General features: G+C 45.3%; 1 protein-coding gene across 1 annotated transcript in view; it reads left to right on the top strand.

Moving 5' to 3' along the window:
• The first annotated feature begins 240 nt into the window (after window positions 1-240).
• Window positions 241-22,434, top strand: part of METTL24 (methyltransferase like 24) — a 109,418-nt gene continuing 87,224 nt past the window's right edge. Inside the window, exon 1 of the mRNA XM_040983134.1 lies at window positions 241-558. Coding sequence (XP_040839068.1) covers window positions 241-558 — 318 coding nt within the window. The remainder of the gene's footprint in view (window positions 559-22,434) is intronic.

Genomic DNA, 22,434 nt, shown 5'->3' with positions numbered 1-22,434 from the left:
TGCGCTGCCGCGCCCCAGGGAGACCCCACTATCCTGCCCACCGCCCCTTGCGCCTTCCAGCGACCGGGCAGGGCAGGATTAGGTTACGCCGGCCTTCCTCGCCCCAGAGGGAGGAAGGGAGGCGGGTCCGCGGCGCGCCGGCCTGCGGGGGTGGGGGTGGGTTCCAGCAGTTGGGCAACTCAGGCCCTGGCGCCGCGCGCGAGATCCTGAGCGCAGCCCTGAGGAATCGGGGGCCCCGCCATGGCCCGGGAGAGGCCGCCTGGCAGGGGCTGTGGCACCCTCCGTCGGTGCCTGCTTGGCGCAGTGCTTGTGCTTGGCCTGCGCCTCTGCGCCAAGCTGCGGAGCCCCGGGCCCGGAGCCCCTCGCCGCAGCGCCGCCCCTGTCTCGGTGCCTCGGCCACCCGTGCCTCACCTGCTGCCCGCGCCCGGGCTGCCGCGTGGCGCCAGCAGGAGACAGGTGACTTACGTGCGCAGCGGGCGCAGAGCGTCGCCGACTGGTGGCGGGCGCGGGATGCTGGAGCCGAGCTGCTGCGCCCCGCGCGGGCGCCCCAACCCAAAGGTCAGTCGCCTCCCGCGCCATCTGTTCACTACCTCGCCCAGGGGCTGCAGGCCCCGTTGGTTTCTTTCTACCCACCGCGTGCTCTCTTAACGCGAGCTCACCAGTCTTATCCTCCCATGCCCGGAAAAAAGGAAGGTCTGAGCCAAGTGGGGGTCTGCGTGCAACCAAGGCTATTGAGCACCCATTGCGTGCCAGGACCCGGGAAATGCCCCACCTAGCAGGCAAGGAAGGTGGAGCCCAGGGCTCAAGAGAGAACAGCGGTTGTAGGGAGAGACAGGCCTGGCTGGGTTTCTAGTGTTGAAGTTAGTCCATTGCCTTTATGGCGGCCGCAGGGATTCACTCTTCAGTTGACGTCCCCTCGAAGCGGGGCACTGGCGAAGGGTGCCAAGCCGAGCCCCTTCGTGAGAACTTAAACCTATGCCGGAAAACCCAAGGGAAAACCTGGTGTTGCTTACATACTGAACTAGGTTTCCCTTCCCACCTTCGGAACTTCTTGGACGTTTGCCTCCTGGAGTGGTCCAACGGTAACCTCTGAGTGTTTGGTCTCTGGCCTTCGTTTTCAGGGTGCTTGGGAGTGGGAGATAAGATGCAGATGGAGCCTGGCTAAGTCCTTAAGAACCCCACAATGGTTGCTTTTGGGAGCAGCCCATCTCCTGGAACAAACTTCTCAGACGCCCCTCTCCCAGGTTCTTGGGGTTGGGGTTGAGGGCGGGGGAGACTGTTTTTTCTCTGACCTTTGCTCTCCTGGTACCCAAGCTAACCACCTACCACCTGCTTCACCGCCTTCCTCGGGCTTACCACATCACTGCAGTTTCTTTCCAGGGAAGGTTTATCCTCCTGGATGGAATGCCTTTCTTCTATCTCTAAACCTCATCTCCTATGTGAAGTTCTAGCTCTCTCAGAATCAAGTACTGCTTCGGTCTCTGAGACCCTAACGCACGCTCGGTGGCCAAGGACTTACTAGGTGTGTGACGCTGGGCCAGGTGAGTCCCCAGTCATTCAGTGCAGGCTTCCTGTGGTGGAAGTCTTGAACTCTCCTGGAGGGTCCAGAGAAGCTGACGGATGATGGGCTCTTTGACGTTGGACCTATTGAGTCTTGAGGTTGGCCCCCTCGGACATGTCGAGACAGGCAGGTGGTGAGACACGGTTGGTTCCCATGTGTTTGAAAGGTCATGGAGTTGGAAGGTGCCAATTTCTGTCTGTTTTGGAGGACAGATAGGAAGAAGTTGGGTTTTAGACATGTGTAGTTTGGTGTGTTCTTTAGATAGCATGGGCAAATTGGGCAGTGGGATAGAAGAGTCTGGAGCTGGAAGGAAATGTCTAAGCTGAAGTAGCTGTGGGGGAGTGAATTCTTGCATGCCCAGGTGGTGCTAAACCATGCCTGGTGACCTTAAGGATAGCATTTGGCCAACAAAGACAAGAGACCTGCTCTCTCTCTCTCTCTTTTGTAATTATATTTTTGGCAATCTTTACATAATTAACTAGGGTAAAAAGGTACAAGGGCTATAGGAAAGTGGGTAAGGCTATTATTTCCATATTGTTTCCTTCATATATCTGAGGTAAAGGGAATATTGAGGGAGAAGCCCCACCCAGTCTCCCACCCATCCCAGGTCCCGGATGTGGGGCATGCTCTGAGATCCTTGTTCAAGTGGTTTTGATAGTTCACCATTTATGAATCACTGCCAGTATCGCCACTCCAAGCACGATGAGGTCATTGAAGAATCCATTGATTGACATAGTCCATCACAGAGTCTCCGTTTGCCTAGTTTTTCACTGCCAACATATAGCTGAGGTGGTTGATTGACTTGTTCTGTCTTTCGTCTTTTCTTGGTTAGGGTTCTGAGTCCGGCATTACGATTGGGGAGATCCCCAAAGAAACTTTCAGATGTTCCCAGACCATATTCTTGTATGGACTAGCAAGCACAGGGCCCGCCATAGTCCATCGCTCCAATCAGCTGGTGGTTGCAATTGCTAGGTTGGTTCTGTTTTCTGCCCCGACTTCCACTGGAACCAATGGGTGTTGCAGTCCAATCTGGTTCTGCCCAGCACATACTTGGCCCTCACATAAACCAGTGGGAGCTGCAGCCTAGTCAGGGCGACTCACAATAACCCCCACCAGGCCCGCCCCCTACCCTGGTTTGCCAGTATGTGTGGCAGACTAGTCCAGTCTGTCCTACATCCCATTTGGCTCTTGTACATGTCAGTGGGTATTAAAGCTTAGTTCCATCTAACCAGCTCAACTATCCAGCCCACACAAATGTTGTTGAGTGCCTCTCTGTCTAGCCACCCCAGCCCCTGTCCTAGTTTTTGTGCCCTCCCATGGGAGTGGTAACCCAAGAGGGAGGAGCCCACTATTTGCCTCCCAGGTCTCTCCCACTCCCAGATTATGCACTCTGCTGGTGGTTCTGTGGTTTGACTTGACAGAATTAGACCCCAGTGCCAGCTTCTGCCAGCTTCTCACCCACTCTAATTTTGTTTGCACCAGTAGGAACAATCAGCCCAGCCTGGCTTTTCCCTTATCTAGTCCACATGAGGCGCACAGGTGTTATAGCCCTGCTTAGTCTGGTCTGCCCCATCCCAGCTCACACTCTCCAGTGGGAGTAGCTGTCCAGCAAGGAAACGCCCCCAAATTCCCCCTGCCGGCTCTGCCCCCTCCCTTCCTGGTTCTCATAGGACACCTGCTCTCTTGATGAGCATTTCTTCTGGTAAATGCTCAGCCCCCAGGCTCCAGTACATCAAAAATATAATCTCATTATTTTCAGCGTATTGTGAGTCCCTCTCCATGTCTTTTGACTAAAATACATAAGAAAAGGGTGCTTGGATGTATTGCTGTTTTGGAGATACTTAGCCTCATAAAGAATTACTTCCCTAGGAATTTATTCTGCCTGGTTATCTACTTACTTTCAGGCTAGACATCTAATCTCTCCAAAGGACTTGATAGTGAGGGTCTTGGATTTGTGGCATTTTTCTTGTTATTTCACAGTTGAATTAAAATATTCCTCTAAACTGGAAAAACTAGTTATCCAATCTGTCTCTTCCCTTCTTTAGCAGGGAGCCCAATATCCGCTATGTCTCTCAGGGCAGTCTGGTGCCTTTTCACATTGGAGCCTCACAAGTAACGCAAGTAAAATGTGGAAGTTATTTGTTCAAGTCCTTGGGTCTTATTTTGTTAAACTTTGTTTGTTGAGATGCCTGATCAACAATTACTAGCTTTTCAGTTCTTGGTTACCTTGCCCTAGGCACCTGCCAGATTGGTAAGGGAGAGAAAGTTCCATTCTATTTTGAGCACAGCCTTCTGGGTGGAAGAAAACCTGCTGGAAATAATTGGGTTGCTGAGTGTTTCTTGTCACGGGTGCTAGAGATAAAAAAAAATTCAGCAATCATATTGCTACTTTAGCCATAGATCTTACAGAAATCAATCTGTTATACACACATACACATATATAAAAGAGTAGTGTCTTACAGTCTTCCAAAAATTCTTTGCTTGTCCTTTATCCCTTTTTTTCCCCACCAAACTGTGCCAGAACTAGCTTTAAGTATGGGGGCACTTAAAAAGTTCCCATAGCAAAATGGAATTAGCAGACATTTATTTTGGTGCAAAAAAATGTAAAAATCCACGAATAGCTTTTTCATTAACATGCATTTTCATGAGTTTTTGGAAGATCCCTGGTATGCATGGGTTTTATTTTTGTTTGCAGCCAAATTACCTTCCTTCAGCTCTAGTTTTTCCTAAGCTTTTTAAAGTTCCTTTTTCTGAATTCCACTGCCACATCAGGGAGTCTTAGCACTGTGAGAGGCAAGCCAATGATGGATGACAGATAGACACTACCCTTTGCTCAGTGGCCTCCCTGGAACGGATGCGTTCTTGTGTATTACACAGTGTGTAAGCATTTGGTTAGAACTCTCAATCTCCAGCTTTTGCATACTATGCATGCATAGGACATCCCTGTAATCCTTTTACTTTTCCTCCTCTCTTTTTAAAATCTATGCTTCTTTCCATTTTGTTTTTGCTTTCCTTTCTTAGATTAAATGGATATTTAACCATGATTATCCTGTCTGGGGAAAGATTTATAGTGGACTAGCCATGGCCTCTGTGACGTCCACTTGTTGTGCAGCTCTTGGGTGGATGTCACAGCTCGTACAGGTTGGCAGCCAACACAGAAGCTCATATGTGCACAGGAGAGACACTTACTCTGGGCCAGGCTTCCTGAAGAAATGTCTTCTCTCTTATCGGAGGGATTTGACTTGACATTTAGTATGTTGGATGGGAAAGGGACTTCTGAGTCACAAAGCGGCAGAACCCAGCAATGCGCTGGCTTTGCTTGCTGGTTACAGATCCTTTGGAACACTGTGTCAGGGGGGAAAAAAAAAGAGTGCTGTTTTCCTCTACCCCTGAAAAACCATATGGCAAAATTTGGTCTTTCTTACTTCTTATCTTCCTCCTCTTCGTTTTCTAATTCTGTGATTGCCATCAAGAATTAAGGCGGGGTGGGCAAGGGAGGGGGTGGTCCTGCTACATCCATTTGCCTTAAGAGTCCTTATTTTTCACAAAGTACTTTGAAGTGGGTTTGACTTGTTTGTGAAATATAGTCCTGCAGTAGTTCCAGGCTCGCTGGGTTTTCACATGTGTAGCTGCACTCCTGTGCTTCGGGGAGTCACATTAATCAGTCTTCCCACAGTGTCCTTAGGAAGCAAAGCACTTCATTTTGAACAAAGTCATTGAGGGTAATTGAATGAGCTCCAGTGATACGTGGGCACTAAAATAGTAGTTGCTGCTTCACAAAGAAAAGCAGGTTTTTATTACAACGCTGATGCACCTGAGATGGGGAATAAGTGTCTGCACTCTTTCTAAACCCCACATTTCCTGAGAGAGCCAGCTGTGAGCAAAGGAACTGCTCATGAAAGCCGGATTCGTTCTTCAACAACTGGTTGGAGGGAGTTTAGAGTTTTCTGTCACGTGTCCAGCCCATTTTCTCCAAGGGACACAATGTCTTGTCAGTGTTTTTGAGTAGAATTGGATTTCCTTTTCAATCTGTATAGGGAAGCTTGGGACTGTCCCAAGTGGAAGGCTTTTGAGTGTTTCCATCAGCCGTGATACCCCTGGAGTCCTTGTGTTTCCAAGGAGTCTGGCTCTTTGTTCTGTGATTCACAGGCAGTAACAGAAGCTGCTCGTTTGTCCTGAGACATGCAGCAATGCCGGAATCCATCAGCATGATGAGCCTCTTTATAAAGTGGCACTTTGGCTTGTCCATACATCTCACCTTGTCCTCTGTATGTCCTGAGGAATTTTCTGCTAAGAGAAGGTAGGAAAATTTGCTGTCCAAAAAGCATTTTTCCTTGCCTGTGTAATTCACAGAAAGCTGAGTGTTAGGAGCCTGATGCAATTGAAATGAGTGGCAAGCTGACTTGCTAGTTGATGGCTCAGGGGTAAATTTTGTTTGAACCGTAGAATGTTTTAAGCAGCTGAACCTGAGTGTGCTTACCAAAGTGCATAGTGTCTGATCAGTTGCAGCCCACCCTTTGTTTATGTAGCCTGTGTGTTCTCCAAGGATAACCAGGAACCAGGTGTTGCCAAAATTAGCAGTTGTTCTTCCACAAAAGTGACAAGAGCAGTTGCTGATGCTAAGCACAATGGCAGCATGACACGTAATTACCAGGTAGAGAAGCCCAGGGCCTTCTTCAATCACTTCTGTTAAAAACTGAGTTCCCTAAGGCTAGGGCTAGCCACCCCATAGAGTGAGACTACAGGGCAATCTACTTGGCTAATATGACTTTGCTTTGATAGAAAACAAGAAAAATGGACTGTGTTCTAACTTCGACAAAAGGAGAAGAGGAAGAGAGGAAGAAAGAGAGCAAAAAAAAAAAAAAAAAAGAAAGAAAGAAAGAAAAAAAAAGGAAGAAAAAACCCCCACTTAGTTGAATTTATTAGGAAGCCTTGAATATTCTCATGATGCTGGAGGAGTTAAGTGACTGCTGTGTGGACAAGAGAAGAGACAGGGGTGTTCTGGAAACCCCAGATTTCTAAATGCCTGACTTTCTCCCTTAAGGGCTCACCTCACTGAAGGATTCTGTCTCATTCTCTTTCTCCTGTTAAACTTTGTTTCAGTGGTCTCAAAATTGTGTAATATACTTCTGGTACTGTTGTTTCTATTAAAAAGTGCTGATTTTAAGAGCTGATAACTTAAAACTCACACACAAAAGACAGACAGGAAAACAAATGGTCCAAAAATACTCTGCTTTCCTTCTGAAGGTTTCTTTTTTTTTTTTTTCCATTTTTTATGATACAGCTCCATGTGTTCTGGTATTTCTTTTACCCCCTCCCAAAAGCCACCCCCCACCACTGATTTCCTCTTTATTTTTACAATAGTATAGTTCTTTATAAGCAGTCATAAGTCCATCATTGTGGGCATGGACAATGGCAGAGTCTAGCATCCCATTATCAAGATATAGTTAACAGTTACATTGGGAGACCATCTTTGATCTGGAAGTAAAGATGCATACTGCATTGTATCCTCACATCTGGATATGGTAGTCTCCATTACACAGTTACTATATATCCTCTTAAATGAAAGCCACAAAAGAAAATCAACAATAGGAAGAAAAATAGAAACTTACAATGCCATGAAGTTAAAGAACATGCTACTGAATGACTAACCTGTCACTGAAGAAATGAAAATCAAGGACTTTTTTGAAGAAAATGATGCTACTGTATGACCTATGAATCAGTGAAGAATTTAATATGAGAAGAAAAACTATCTTGAGGAAATGAAAATAAAAATAAAAACATCAAAATCCATGAGATATAGTTTCTGCTGATTTTTGTTGGTGAGATGTATCTCCTTTAGGCAACAGATAGATCGGGTTTTTTTAATCCAGTTTACTAATCTGTGATGTTTGATTGATGGGTTTAAGCCATTTACATTTAAAGTTAATATGAATAGATGGTCCTGTCACTGTAGCAATGGGTTGTTCATTGATTTAGTCTTCTGTTGTCATTTTACTGGGTTTGTTTTTCACATTTGCCTTTGGTTTTGGTGGGTGCTATTCTTCTTCTCTGTCAACAGAACATCTTTAAGTATCATTTGTAGGGCCGGTCTGGAAGAAGTATATTCTTTGAGCTTTTCTTTACAGTGGAATAATTTTATTTCATTTTGAAAGACAAGGGAAAGCTTTGCTGGGTATGTTATTTTTTGCTTTTAGAATCTGGAATATGTTGCTCCCTTCTCTTCTGGCCCGTAGAGTTTCCTGTGAGAGGTCAGGTATGAATTTAATTGCCATGCCTCTGCATGTCGATTGAATTTTTTTTTCACGTGCACATTTTAGGATCTTTATGTTTAATTGAAGAATACTTGATTATCATGTGTTGTTGTGAAGATAGGTTTTGGTTAGTTTTGGAACTTTTGGAAGTTCTGTGCCTCTCCTATATTCTGCTTTCCAATTCTTTCTCCAGATTAGGGAAGTTTTTCTTTATTATTTCATTGAATACATTTGTAAACCCAACTTCTCTTTCTGTACCTTCTGGAAGTCCCATAACTCTTATATTTGGCTTTTTAGTAGTGTCTCTTAATTCTTGAATACTTTTTTTTCAGCTTGACCCAGCTCTGCTTCCAGCTTTTTGTTTGTTTCCCCATGGTGACAGAAAATATCTTCCAATTCTAAGATTCTTCTGCCTCTTTCATTTTATTATTGAGACCTTGCATGGAATTTTTAATTTGCTCTATTGTGTCCTTCATTTCCAACAGTTCTGCTTGATTTTGTGTAGCTCTTTCCTGTGTGACATACTCCTTAAATTCCTTCAACTCCTGCATGTGCTTCTTGTTGTAGATAAGAAGCTTTATAATGAGTTTTCTGAATTCTGTATCCCCTATTTCCTTGTTGTATTCCTCAGTTAACTCCAAGGTTAGCAAAGGCTTTTGTTCTTTTCCAGGGGAAACTTCAGTAACTTTCATTGTGCTTCTGTCTGTTCTTTTGCTCTTGGTCATTGTACTTCTGGTTAGTAGAGTCTTCCCCTTGTGGCAGGTTTCTAAGCTGTGTCACCCACAGGTCTACAATTCAATTTTACTTATTGCAGTTGGTACATGGTTCTTTGTTTGCAGTCACTTGTGCCACTCCCTCCAGCGAGTCTCAGATTTGGGCTCTAAGACTTCGACGATGGTTTCCAAAGCTCCAGCTCGTGGCTTACCACTCTCCACCTCCTGTGATGCTGTTCTGTGGCTGTACCATTGTCTGTACAACCTTTTTCTCACCTCTAATTTGGGTAGTTCCCAGGGTTAGGGAGACACCAAGTATCCTTAATAACCAGATTGTTGGTGGTGCTGATCTTGCTAGAACTGCTGGCTGTTAGGTCTGAGAGCACCCGGACCTATTTTGATGTAGGATGCCAAAGTCAGTATTATTTTTGATGTACAACCAGTGCAATGGACTGAGGTCAGTGAGTTTGCTCCCAGCTCATGCACAGCTCACTATTGTTCCTTCAGTCTCAGCCTTTGTACAAAATGGCACCTGATGTGCCACTCGTGGCATTATGTGTTAGGTCTGGGGTCTACCCAGACCATTTTGGTGGAACTTGTAGGATGCCACGTTGTTGTAATGCTCTGAGTCAGAAATGAGTTCACTTCCACCTGAATGCATGCACAGCCCTGTCTCAAAACCTTTGTCTTCCTGTACAAAATGGTGCCAGAGGCAGCTCTGGTGGAGGTCTGGGCCGTACAATCCGCCCTGTTGCTGCACAGCCTGTTTGGGATCTGCTGCTCTCTCTCTGTTCCTGGCTGAATCAAACAAATCAGCAGGATGGGCAACTCTTTGCCTGGGTTCACCTCCTGAGTTCCCAGTGAACTCTCCTTCCCACCTGACTGTTGGTAGAATTCTGGCCACTAGTGGAGCTCAGATCGCCACTTGCTGACTGCCACTAAGGTATCTGGTCACTGTAACACCACTCTGTTGTCTCCGCTGCTTTCAGATGTCCGTGAGTCTCCAGGTGGTTCCTGCCATTGGCCTGTCCTTTCCTATTTCCTGGAATATGCCCTCTCTGACTCACCCTGGCTAATGATTTTCCATCTGTTTAAACGTGTCCTTACCCTATTCTGTCATCTTGATTATCCTCTTCTGAAGGTTTTTGATGTATTGTGATCATTAGCCAGTCTTTACCCATTAAGCTTCAGTGGCCAATGGAGACTAACAATTCCAAGACTGATCTTCCAGCCCTGATTATGACTAGGGTTGCTACTATTAGGGAGAGGATCCACTTAGCCTTCAGAGCTTTTGGGTCAGACATGGTGACCTTGCCAACTCCAGCAACTTTTTCATCCTCTGCTTGAATGACACTCAGGGAGTGTCTCATATCCCAGACAGCAAAACCACCAGTGGAGGATTGCCAGAGCAACTCTCTGTCTTTTTAAAAAGATTTTATTGGAAAGTCAGATTTATGGAGAAAAAGAGAAACAGAGATACAAATCTTCCATCTGTTAGTCCACTTCCCAAGTGGCTGCAATGGCCAGAGCTGAGCCAATCAGAAGCCAGGAGCTTCTTCCAGGTCTCCTACATAGGGGCAGGGTCACAAGGCTTTGGATCAACCTCTACTGCTTTCCCAGGTCGTAAGCAGGAAACTATATGGGAAGTGGAGCAGTCAAGACATGCCCTGTGGGATGTCTTGAAATGTGAGGATTTAGTGCCTGAAATGTGAGGATTTAGGCTGTTGAGCCATCATGCCAAGCTCTGAGAGACTCAATCCCTGGCATGTGCCAGGAACTTGAATGATCATTGAATTCAAGATTTCAAGGCCGTATTCCACCTTGTACCAGAATGACAATGGACCTTGCCAGCACTGTGAGCCAGCACTGTCAAATCGGGTGTAGCTAACCCTTATGGGATCTAAATGGTTCAAGGTAATCACCTGAGCAGTGAAGCCAGCTGTTTCCACTGGTGGGTCATTTTTTCTGTCATCAGCAGCATTGCCATGGTGAACATCTTTGACAGACATGCTCTTGAGTTTGATGACCATATTGTCTCCAGAGAGAGTTTAACTCATGGCTTCATAGTGTTCAACAGACATTGACTGGGGCAAAGGTTACCATCAAGCTAATTTTGAGCACATCTGTCTCCGCTCGGCCTCCAGGGACAATACCAATCTCATCCATTTTGTATACATCATGGAGGGACAGAGACATGAAGCCTTGGGTGAGTTGGATGAGTTGGAGGAAGGATGCAATCCAGGGCTTCAAGCAAATTTGCCATGGCCATATTTGTGGGTGACCTTTCATTCCTTGAACTGAGATACATTAGCACTTGGCTCCAGCACATTGTCACTGCTCCAGCTAGAAACTAACACATGTGCTACCATGTCAGGGCTGTAGCCAATTTTCTTAACATGGATGCTGAGTTCTTTAGTGATTTCTTGTCTCTTCTGGTTGTGAGGTGGCTTGGTGGAATCCACTGTGTTAGTGCTAACAGCGACTTGGTCTGCACCCAGGGTGTGAACCAGAAGGACTGCTCCAGATTCTGCTCATTCTTGGAGAGATCAACTTCAACCACACTCACCCCACAGCTACACTCAGGATGGCGCAGCCAGCCCAAGGTGTGCCTGCAGTCATGTTTTTGTGTTCTGGACTTCAGTGGTTGTCACCTGAGACTCGCTGGTTGTCATGTGATACTGGTCTCCATATCCGATGGTGAGATCTCTACAACACTCAAGCTCAACGTTTAGTTTGTCTAAGTATCCTTGAAGAAGAAGAAACCTTTTCCCATCTCAACAGCCTCTTTCTCAAAATTTTCTATAGTCCTTTTGTTGCTCCCACTACATTTGACATCAGGTACCCAAAGGTGGTGGACTTGCCCAAATCTGTGTGTCCAGTGGCCGCAATGTTGATGAGTCTTTTCCTTTCCCATTTTGGCTTTGATTCAGTGGTGGTTTTTAGACTTGTGTTCTGGCAGCAAACCCACTGCAAAAAGCTGACTTGGTCCTTTTTCAGTGCTCACCCTTGGATCAGCCAGCCCTGGTCACTTGCCCTGCACAGATCCCCATGGTTTCTTGCCCCTTCCTTAAGCTAATCTGACAGAAAGGAAATCTTGCTCTAAGTTACCCCCCACAAGAAATCAAATCTTTGACCTTTCTTAACTATTCAGTGTCAGCTTGGCTCAATTTTGCTCTTAGGTTTTTGCCTCTGTTATATTGTGTTTTATTCCTTTAGCTACCCTATTTCAGAGACCTTGGATCTGAGCATATAGCGGTAGATTATAAGAGTCAAAAAAAATTTTACTTATTTCTAATTATTTGAAAGACAGAACAACCAGAAGATGGTGATGGTGGAGAGAGAGAGAGATAAAGAGAGGGAGATCTACCATTAGCTGGCTCACTCAACAAATACGTATTTGGGGCCCGGCGCGGTGGCGCAAGTGGTTAAAGGTCCTCGCCTTGCACGCCCGGGATCCCATATGGGCGCCGGTTCTAATCCCGGCAGCCCCACTTCCCTTCCAGCTCCCTGCCTGTGGCCCGGGAAAGCTGTCGAGGACGGCCCAAAGCTTTGGGAACCTGCACCCGCGTGGGAGACCCGGAAGAGGCTCCTGGCTTCGGATCGGCATAGTATCGGCCCGTTGCGCTCACTTGGGGAGTGAATCATCGGACGGAAGATCTTCCTCTCTGTCTCTCCTCTCTGTATATCCGCCTTTCCAATGAAAAAATAATAAAAATAAATCTTTAAAAAAAAAAAAAAAAAAAAAAAAAAAAAAAAAACAAATACGTATTTGGCTGTGTTTAAGCCACCCTTAAGCCAGGAGCTTGGAGCTCCGTCTTGGTCTCCCCAGTGGGTGGCAGGAGCTGAAGCACTGTGGCCATCATCTTCTACTGTCTTCCCAGGGACAATAGCAGGAACTGTAATATGAATACCTAGTGGATGGAATGGAAGCAAAGAATCTGGTACCCCAATTGGCACTGTTATATGAAATGTCATTGGTATAGGCAGTAGGTTAACTTGCTTCATCCCAGTGCCAGTCCCTGAAACGCTTTTTAAATAATCCCAGACAGCAGATTTTGTCCATGCACTTCAGAAGATCTGTAGAAAAAAGGGAACAAAAATTGTTCATTTTTGTGCAAAAAATTAAAATTAAAATGCATCCATAGTTTTTCATAGTTCCTGTTTTTTTTTTATGAAATCCTCTTCTCTGTGTGAACTTTAAGAAGTTCACAAGAAATAGGATTAAAAGATAAAACAAAGGAGATGAACTTTATTCCTCAGCATAAGCTCCATCAAGCTTCAGACACTTTAAGAAGCAGTGGTACCCCCATTTAGTGAATCCCTGAGGAATGGGAGGTACTAGTGATCTAACCAATGCAGTGTTTCTCACATAATTAACTGAAGAGAAACAAGCACCCTTTAAAGGATTTTTCATCAGAAGGCACTAAGTGGAGACCATATGGTGGATGCCTAACCTGCAAACGTGCCCCTGTGTCAGGAGGCATGAGCAGGAGCTTGGGCGTGGTGAAGGACTTACACGGCATCTTGCCTGGGTGTTTTCCTGCTGAAGTTCTGCTGACTTTCTCAAGACGCTCTCATCCTAAGCAGATGTTCTCATTCCATGGCCTGCCTGAAAGCTCAAGCTAACTGCCTTCTGCCTCCTCCAAGTAATACCGTAATGACCAGCCCACTTTTGCTTCAGCAGGACCACTTCCACCTCTGGGTAATCATCACTCTCTGCCTTGTCTTCAGGATCCTACTAGGACAGCTGTGTCAGACTCCCGTTCCAAATCCTCCAAGAGATGTTTTAGGAGCTTGATCCCATGTGTGTGTGTGTCCCACGTGTGTGTGTGTGTGTTTAAAAATCCACTTATTTTTATTGGGAAGCTAGATCAGATTTCCAGAGAAAAGGAGAGACAGGGAAAAAGATTTTCCATCTGCTGGTTCACTCCCCAAGTAGCTACAATGACTGGAACTGAGCCAATCTGAAGCCATGAGCCTCTTCTGGGTCTCCAACATGGGCACAGGGTCCCAAGGTTTTGAACCATCCTCCACTGCTTTCCCAGGCCACAAACAGGGAGCTGGATGGAAAATGTAGCAGTCAGGACAAGAACCAACACCCATAAGGAATCCTGGTGTTTGCAAGGCAAGAATTTAGCCACTGAGTAATCATACCAGACTCAATCCCAATGTGTAAAATTTCCATTGAATGCTCTGTCTTGCTTTCAGATGATCTGGGCACGTTTTGGCAGCCCAGAAAGTTTGTATGAGTTGCACAGCTAAGACATCTGTTGGCTATTATTTCTAACCGTTTTGTGGGTCCTTTCCATCAGGCCAGAGGTGAGGTTAATTTATTCCTTTCAACCTGATATAGATAGTCTGCCACCATGGGTTTCATCTTCAACATCATCTCAACCCTTCTTAAGGTGATAGCCATTGGTAAACCTTGAATCTCTTGGGAGCATTGTCTCCATAAACATTTTTAGAGTTTTTAAAGATTCATTTATGTGTTTGAAATGAATTGCCTAGACTGAGGGAGAGACAGAGATTTTTCATGCATTGGCTCACTCCACAAATGTCCACAGTGGCTAGGTTTGGGTCAAGAGCTTGGTACTCCATCCCGGTCTCCCACCTGGGTATCATGGGTCTAAGCACTTGGTCCATCTTCTGCTGCTTTTTCCAGCAGGAAGCTGGATCAGACGTGCAGCAAGCAGGACTTGAATCGGCCTTCACATGGGGTGCAGGTATCACAAGGTGGCGGCTTCGCGAGCTGCACCACAATTCTGGCCTGGAGAAACTCTGCATACAGCTTCGGTGATTCACTATCAAGTGGATGTTTGTTCTTGTTTCAGGTTTAGCAAAATTCATGTTGACCTTTTCAGATCGCTGTCTTGCCTTTCTTGGTGCCTGAGGCTAGATCCTGTTCAGAACTGTTAGGGTGACTTAGTATGAATTTATTTAGTGCAAAAATATTTCTGAAATTCATGCATAAGAAGTTGCATGAACTTTTTGAAGACCCCTCAGGTATCTATATGTCCATGTCTATATCTATCTTTGTTTTTTCTTATTGGTTCACTCTCTGTATCTAGATGTAGTCTCATAGATAACCTTATTTCCATGTATCTTTTAGTGATAAATTGTCATCTTGTGTATAATTTTGCTCTTTAGTGGTTATATGCACAAAAGACTTATGTATATGTAATATCTTATGCATAAAATTATTTATGAGGACTTGAAGTAGGGAAAGTAAATATAAAATTTAACCTGTGGTCCCAATTAGGGTTCTCAAACCAAAGTTAGAATCTTACCTTTTTTTGATTTTATTTTTCCTGTCCACAGTTTGCGAGATAAACCATTCCCAGGGCACCTACTATTTGTAGCCATCTTTGCAATGGGCTGCTTTGGGCTCATTTTGACATAGAACACTTCCGTATCTGTTAGGACTCTGGGTTACTCATGAAGACCAATGTGGAACAAATAAATCCAGGGATTGAGTGTGACAGGACCCAGAGGAGGGAAAAAGGACTGTCCAAACCAGCAGGGCTCTGGGAACTTGATTATGGGCGAAACGAGCCTTGGAGAGCTAGGCCTCTCTGTTACCCTGCCCACAAATGCAATGGCTATTGGTCGTGGAAGGAGGCGCTTTTAAATATTCTCTATCTTGCCAAAAAAAAAATTTTCCTCTTTTCCTTGTACTTAATGTGCATCTGGATGACCTAAAGCTTCATCATTCATGGTTCAGACAGGATACAAAGAAGTAAGTGGCACAAGGACCACAGTGTGACATGGTAGTTGGGGTCCAAGAGTGGCGAAGGGAGCAGTGGTACCTGTGCCTAGCAGGGGGGCGAGCAGAGTGGTGTATGTTGTCCGGGCTGGCAGTGGTGCTCGTGACCTTGGTATGCTGTAAACTAATCAATCTTTGAACAATTCTTACTCAGAGTGGCTTCTATTGTTTACAACTAAGAACCTTGACAGAGCAATAAATTAGAGCTGGCAGTCCAGAAGGTTGCAATTGTAACTTTTTCTCTTTTCAGTTTTGCTTCTTGTCTATTAAATGCTGATTTTGGAGGAGGATGGCTGGGGGCCATGTGAACTATGGGCTGAAGGACCTTGCCGGGACAAGACAAAGACATGTGACTTTCAAGATACTAAATTACAGAAATCTGCTCACTTATCACAGAGACTCTGAGCCCCTTTTCAAGACACCACTGGACGATAGTATCAGGCAGGAGGGGCCGGTTTTTGCTGTAGTCTCAGAGCTCAGCTGAAAATGGTTTATGTTTTGCTGCTGCTGGGCATCTGCTAGGGGTAGCAGGTGAGGGGGCACAGCTTTTTGCTGCCATCATCCTCACCACACAGCCAACCTTTGGGGCCTTGATGGCAACCTTGGCAGAGGTGGGAGAACTCTGGAGAGTTCTGCATGGCATGATGCAAAAGCCTAGCTCAGAAGTCCCTCTGTCATCTTCAAAATCCAAGGCCAGTGCTTGTCACTTGTTCCTTGCCACAGCCAGAGGTGTGTGCCAGAGGCTAGAGAGCTGGGCACGTGCGGCAAGCAGCATTTATGGCCGCTGCAGTCCCGCAACCCTTCGGTCATCTGTTGCTAAACAGCACGGTCTAGTTCATGTTTCACGTTTCTGGTTTTAATGCCCTGCTGAATCCGCACGTCGGGCAGTGCCGAACAAAGCATGGGAAGCACTTTCTGTGCAATTGGGACCTAAAACGAAGTAGACACGTGAATTTAGCAGGACAGGGAAATAAAACCAGACCTGATTTATAGCTCATGAATGGGGCTTTGTGGAGTCCTGGAGTCTGTTAAGTACAAGATTCTTGTTGACATTGTTTATGTTGGATTCTTTGCACCAGGCAATGATGGGAGGATGGGAGAGGGGAGGGAACAAGCTAGATGAAAACCTTGAGTGCAGATGAATCCAAGGCCTCTGAGAGAGGAGTCAGACGCCATGTCAAGCGGTCTTTTATTCATCTGAGTTGGAACTAGTTCAAACACTTGCATGTGTGCCCCCAGATTCCAGTCGCAAATCAGAGGTGACGTGCACACTGCCTGGCATTTGCCGTTGTGCATAAAATGACAGCAAGCCATCATAGGCTGTGCTTTATCTGCTTCAAATGGAACACCTACAAGTCCAAATGGGCCAAATGCAGAGTCTCTTGAGCCTTGTGTGGCTGGGCTATAGAAGGAGGCCCTTTCCTGCTGCTGCTTGGGGAGTGGAGTATGGAAGAAGTTGGTGGAGGAATTTACACACAGCCTCCTGGGAGATCTGTTCACAAGATCTTCCAAGTGTCAGGGAAACACCTCTTTTCTATAACAGGCTTCTAGTTTTACACCTAAGATGAAAAGTTTAGAGGCCGACAGTGTGACACAGGAGGTTAAACCACTGCCTGTGATGCCAGCATCCCATGAGGGAGACAGTTTAAGTTCAGGTTGTTCCATGTCTGATTGACTCTACTAATGTGCCTGGGAAAGTAGTGGAAGGTGGCCCAAGTACTTGGGACATTGCCATTGATGTGGGAGACTAGGATGAAATTCCAAGGCTCTTGGTTTCTGCAAAGCCAGTCTTTGGCTAATGTGGTCATTTGGGGAATGAACCACATGATGGAAGATATCACACTCTCTGTAATTCTGCCTTTTAAAAAGTAAAAAAAAAATCTTTTTAAAAAGCTTTTTAAATTTTGTTTGAAAATCTGAGTTATAGAAGGAAACAGAGAGGGAGAAAGAGAGAAATCTACTATCTGCTGATTCACCCTCCAAATGAGCACAATAGCCAGGGATTGGCTGGTTCAGACATGGAAGCTATCATAACCAGCTTGACATGAACAGGGTTGCAGAGGGGGTGACATGCAATTGAGAAAATAAGAGACAGATACAAGATAAAGACCACAGAAGCGGGCTGCCAGAGGGAAGCCCTCCTTCTCTGAGGAGTGAGACTGACCCAGAAGGCTTGCTACCTCATTCTTCTATTGAAATGCTTGGGGAGTCAAACTGACAAGAATTGATGTGGCACAAACATTGATAGCCACATCTCATAGTGATGTTAGCCAGTGTTTAGTGGTCAGGAAGCAATAGTGTGATTCCTGTAGAGAAGTCAGCATGTGATTGTCTTAAGGATATCCTAAAGCACGTAGTCCTGTGGCCTTGGACCGTTGCCTAACTGCAGACCCTTGTCCGCAGGCCTTGGCTGTGGCCTCAGACTTCTCCCACTCAAAGACCATTGTCCACAGACTTTGACCTTGGTCTCCAGCACCAGTAGTCTGTGAACTCAAGTTTCTAGGTACAATGTGCCCTGCTCTTCTTTATCAAGTCATGCTGTTATTTTTTTGCAAATTGCTTGCAGGAGAAGCCAGAAGCTTCTCCAGGTCTCCCACCTGGGTCCAAGGTCTTGGGCCACCCTCTGTTACTTTTCCAACCCAGTAGCAGGAAGCTGGATCAGAAATGGAGCAGCCAGGACTAGAACCAGTGGCCATGTGGGATGCCGATGCGGCAGGCAGAGGATTAACATGCTATGTTGCCATGCCAGCTCCAAATAAAAAATAAACCTTAAAAAAAAAGGAGTTTAAACTTTACTCTCTTGCTTAGGATGTCAACAAGTTCTTCGAACTTTGTTTTCTCCCTCTGGGAAAAATTAAAGGGGCTTATCTCCTAGGCTTGTGTAAGCATATAGCAAGGGTCCTAGCACACAACAACAGTCCAGGAAATGAAGATTGTCTCTGTTGAGTCTTGTGTTGCCAGCTGAGGCACCGGCCTTCAGTATCAAAAAGGATGCAGCATGTGTGTCTGTGGTGTATAAAGCCCAATATTGATGCAGTATTTAGTGTTTCTTTGAGTAGTCCTAAGGCTTACAGCACATATAACATGCTCAGGGATCAAAACAGCTTTTTTTTTTTTTTAAAGTTTTGCTTACATTTTTATTGGAGAAGCAGATTTACAGAGAGAAGGAAAGGCAGAGAGAAAGGTTTTCCATCTGCTGGCTTGCTCCCCAAATGGCTGCAATAGCCAGAGCTGAGCAAATCTAAAGTGAGGAGCCAGGAACCTCTTCTGTGTCTCCAATATGGGCACAGGGTCCCAAGAACTTGAACCATGCTCCATAACTTCCCCAGGTCACTAGCATGGAGATGGATGGGAAATGGAGTAGCTGGGACGCGAACTAGCACCTATATGGGATGCTGGCATTTAGAGGTAGAGGATTAACCTATTGAGCCATGGTGACAGCTGAGTTTGGGGGTTTTTGTTTTGTTTGCTTGTTTTTTAATCTGAAATACAAGGTGGGAGTAATTCCTTGTTAGTGTTTGCATTAGAAACATATCCCTTTGGGGCCAATTTCTTACAAAATCTTGAAGCTGATCTGTTTATATCAGTTAGGGACTTATTCCCCTCCTCAAAACTAATTACAGATATCATTTACAACATGCTGTTAAATTATTTTGACTTGCATTAACATTAACTGTAGAGAGATGATTCCAAAGCTTTTGAAGGCTAATGTTTCCTGAAAAGATTGTCCTTATTAACTGCATCAACAGCTATCTTGCTGTTATTCCTAAAGTCCCAAGGAGGCCAGTTGAATAAGTTGTGGGTTAAAGAGCTCACTGCTAATTTTCTTTTTCTGGTCCTGTCTTCCACATTTAAGTCAATTAAGTGCATAATATTATTTTGCTTTATGCCAAATCAACAGAAAACATCAAGTCTGAGTAATAACACAAACTCTGGGCTCTAAGGAATACGTTCCTCTAAAAAGCTCCCAGTTGACGAGTAGAGGTGGGGAGCATTGTACTGGGGGAATTGCTTAAATCCTTCCATTTAATTCTCAAAACAAACCCGTGAGGTAGGAGTTGTCCTCACTTAGCAGACAAGAAAGCCGAGGCTTGGAGATCTTCACACATTTGGACAAGACCTAGCTCTAAAGGCTGAAATAAAGAATTCAACTCAAAACTCACGCCTTTTCCAGTTTGCTCAGGGAGACAGGAAGCTAGCAACCAATTCTCACATGAAGTTGATTATTATCCAGAAAAAAAATAACCTGCTTGTAAACAAAATCATAATCTACAGTGGGATGCTCGTCCTGCATATTGTCGATGAAAGATTAATACCCTTAAGTTTGAGGAATGACAAATGGAAAAGATAAACAGCTGAACAGAAGAACCAACAGGGAATCCACCAGGATCCAGCAGAGGAGGAGATCTGAAAGACTGAAAATAAGTTATTCATCGTATTTGAAGATGATAAGGTCTACTTGTAAACAAGGGAAGCAAGTTGTTGAAACCCTGGGAAAGCAGTAGAAATGGCCCAAGTGCTAGGGGCCTTCACCCCTGAGGCAGAACCTGAAGTAGCTCCTGGCTCCTGACTTTGGCTCAGCCTTATCCCTGTGGTTGTGGCCATGTAGGGAGAACCAACAGATAGAGTAACTCTCTCTCTTTCTGTCTCTCTGTCTTTTAGATAAATAAGCCTTTTTAAAAAATGAATAAGTAAACAAGGGAAGCAAATCAAAACACAGTGGTATTCTGTTTTGTTCCTACCAAAATGGAATAAGTACCTCTGATAAGGTTTGAAGGTGGTAGGCACTGCGGGCTGGTGGTTAAGATGCTCACACCCTGTATTAGAGGACCTGAGTTCCATGCCCTTGCTCAGGGCCTGGCTGCAGCTGCCTGCTAGTGCAGCCCCTAGGAGGCAGAAGCAGGTGGTGGTTCAAGCTTTTGGGTTTCTGCCACCCACGGGAGGGACCTGGATTGAGTTCTTGGCTCCTGGTGTTGGCCCAGCCCCAGCCCCATCCCTCTGGGGCGTCTGGAGAGTGATTCAGTAGGTGGATGCTCTCTGAAAACCTGAAGCTTTCTGCCTCTCAAAAAACACATTCTAAAAAATTGCCAAAAGATTGATGGGAGTAACAAGGAATTCTTTACTATACAGCTGTATTCAAAGTGGCTGCTGATTGGTTACTTTGTCCCCAGCACTGCACTTTCTGGCAATTTTTTTTTTTTTCTGTAGTTTCATCCCCATGAAGGAAGGGAATGCATCTGCGTTCTTCACCACTGTGTCCCCAGCGACTCAGGTCCGTGATAAGCTTATCGCTGAGGCAGGTGCTGGGTAAACCCAGGAGGAAGGTGTGGTCTCTTTCCTTCAAGGCAATGTGAGATGTGAGAGGTGGGGCCATCATCTGAACCTTTCAGAGATGTCACCAGTTTCTGAATCAAGACATTACAATGGAAAAAAAAAAAAAAGAAAGAAAAGAAATTAACACTGTATATCCTTGGCACATTGGTTGGCTCACAGGAGGAGATAGAGAGCTAAGAATGGCTTTGACAGGTAGCGTTTTTCAATCAGTGTTGACAACACTGGGACACACCAGCTTTCAGCCCCTCTGAGGCAAAATGCTATCAAATAAATAAATAAACTCTATTTTGCTCATTAGTAGATCTGCATGATGAACAATTACGTGGAATTTTATAACATCTTGGATTTCTTCCGTAAAAAAGATTGTGGAAGTTTGTCTTCTTTCTTGTTAAGCAAGGATTTGCTAAATATTCTGGATGTTTTTCCTTTAAAGATGTATTTATTCAGTTGAAAGGCAGAGTTACAGAGAGAGAAGGATGAGGACAGAAAGATCTTCATTCCATAGGATCACTCCCCAAATGGCAGCAATGGCCAGGGCTGGGCTAGTCCAAAGCCAGGAGCCAGGCACTTCCTCCAGATCTCCCACATGGGTGCAGGGCCCAAGCATTTGGCTCATGCTCCACCACTTTCTAGGCACATTAGCAGAAAGATGGATGGAAAGTGGTACAACTGGAACAAGAACTGGTACATATGTGATGCATAAAAAGTCCAAACTGCTATGCCACAATGCCAGCCCCTAAATAACCCTGGATTTGCCTCCTGGCTCACAAAATCTTATTTATGCAAGATCATTGCAGAAAAATGTTTGTTAATGCCTCCTGAAGTTGTGATCTCAGGGCCACCCAGATGTGACTGTTTCTGATGGGGTGAAAGCAAACTCCGGTGGACCAATCAAGTCTCAGGGGAGGCTTTCCACCTGCAGCATGGAAAAGTTTTGGACTTGCAGCAAGGCAATAAGACTTTTCACATTCCCCGGTCATTGTAGCAGGCCATTGCTAGTTTGTGAACATTAAAATTGGCTTAACCTTGAAGGGCAGCATTGAGGTGTAGCACACTAAGTCGTTGCCTGGGATGCCAGCCTCCCTCCTAGACCCTGGTTTGTTCTGCTCCTGACTCAGCTCCCTACCAATGTTCCAAGGCAGGCATGGATGGTAGTCTGAGTGCCTGGACCTCCATTTTCTATGTAGAAGACTGGAATGAAACTTTAGGCTCCTGGCTTCAGTGCGGACCAGCCGCGGATATTGCAGCTGTTGAAAGGTGAGCCCACAGATGAAAGATCTCTTTCTCTTTCTGTGTCCTTCCCTTTAATTCTATAACTTTGGGTGCCTTGTTAGCACAGTAGGTAGCACATCGGTCTCATAATTCTGTAACTTTGCCTTCCAAAATAAATGAAATAATCTAAAATTAAATATTAAAATGGTTTAACTTTGATTTTGCCTACGATGACCTGCTATCCACTTATCTAGCACTATAGGTCATTGGGCAGATTATATAGTGGAAGTAAAATGACTGACTCCATGTATATCAGCTTCTGGGTCACAATTCCCTTTAAAACCTAAGCTGGATTGAGCCACGCTCTCTTAGAAGCTCAGAACCTTTTCCTACCTCTGCTAGTTCACTAATGCCTGGGCTTGCTTTTTCTGGCATCCTCCTCCCCCACCCCACCCCCTCTGTGCCTCTGAAGTCCTGCGGGCAGCTCTGGCTGCTGATGTGTGCACAGCCCACATTACACTCCTGCAGTGACACCAACACAAACCTTACTGAGGGGCCCTGGGAAATGGAGAGAGAGATTGGTACCATTTAAAATAG

This window comes from Ochotona curzoniae, unplaced genomic scaffold, assembly GCF_017591425.1.
Source record: "Ochotona curzoniae isolate NIBS_2020 unplaced genomic scaffold, NIBS_Ocur_1.0 contig_3819, whole genome shotgun sequence".
Classification (NCBI taxonomy): Eukaryota; Metazoa; Chordata; class Mammalia; order Lagomorpha; family Ochotonidae; genus Ochotona; species Ochotona curzoniae.
The sequence above is the reverse complement of the archived record's forward strand: the minus strand, read 5'-3'. Positions and strand labels throughout refer to the sequence as shown.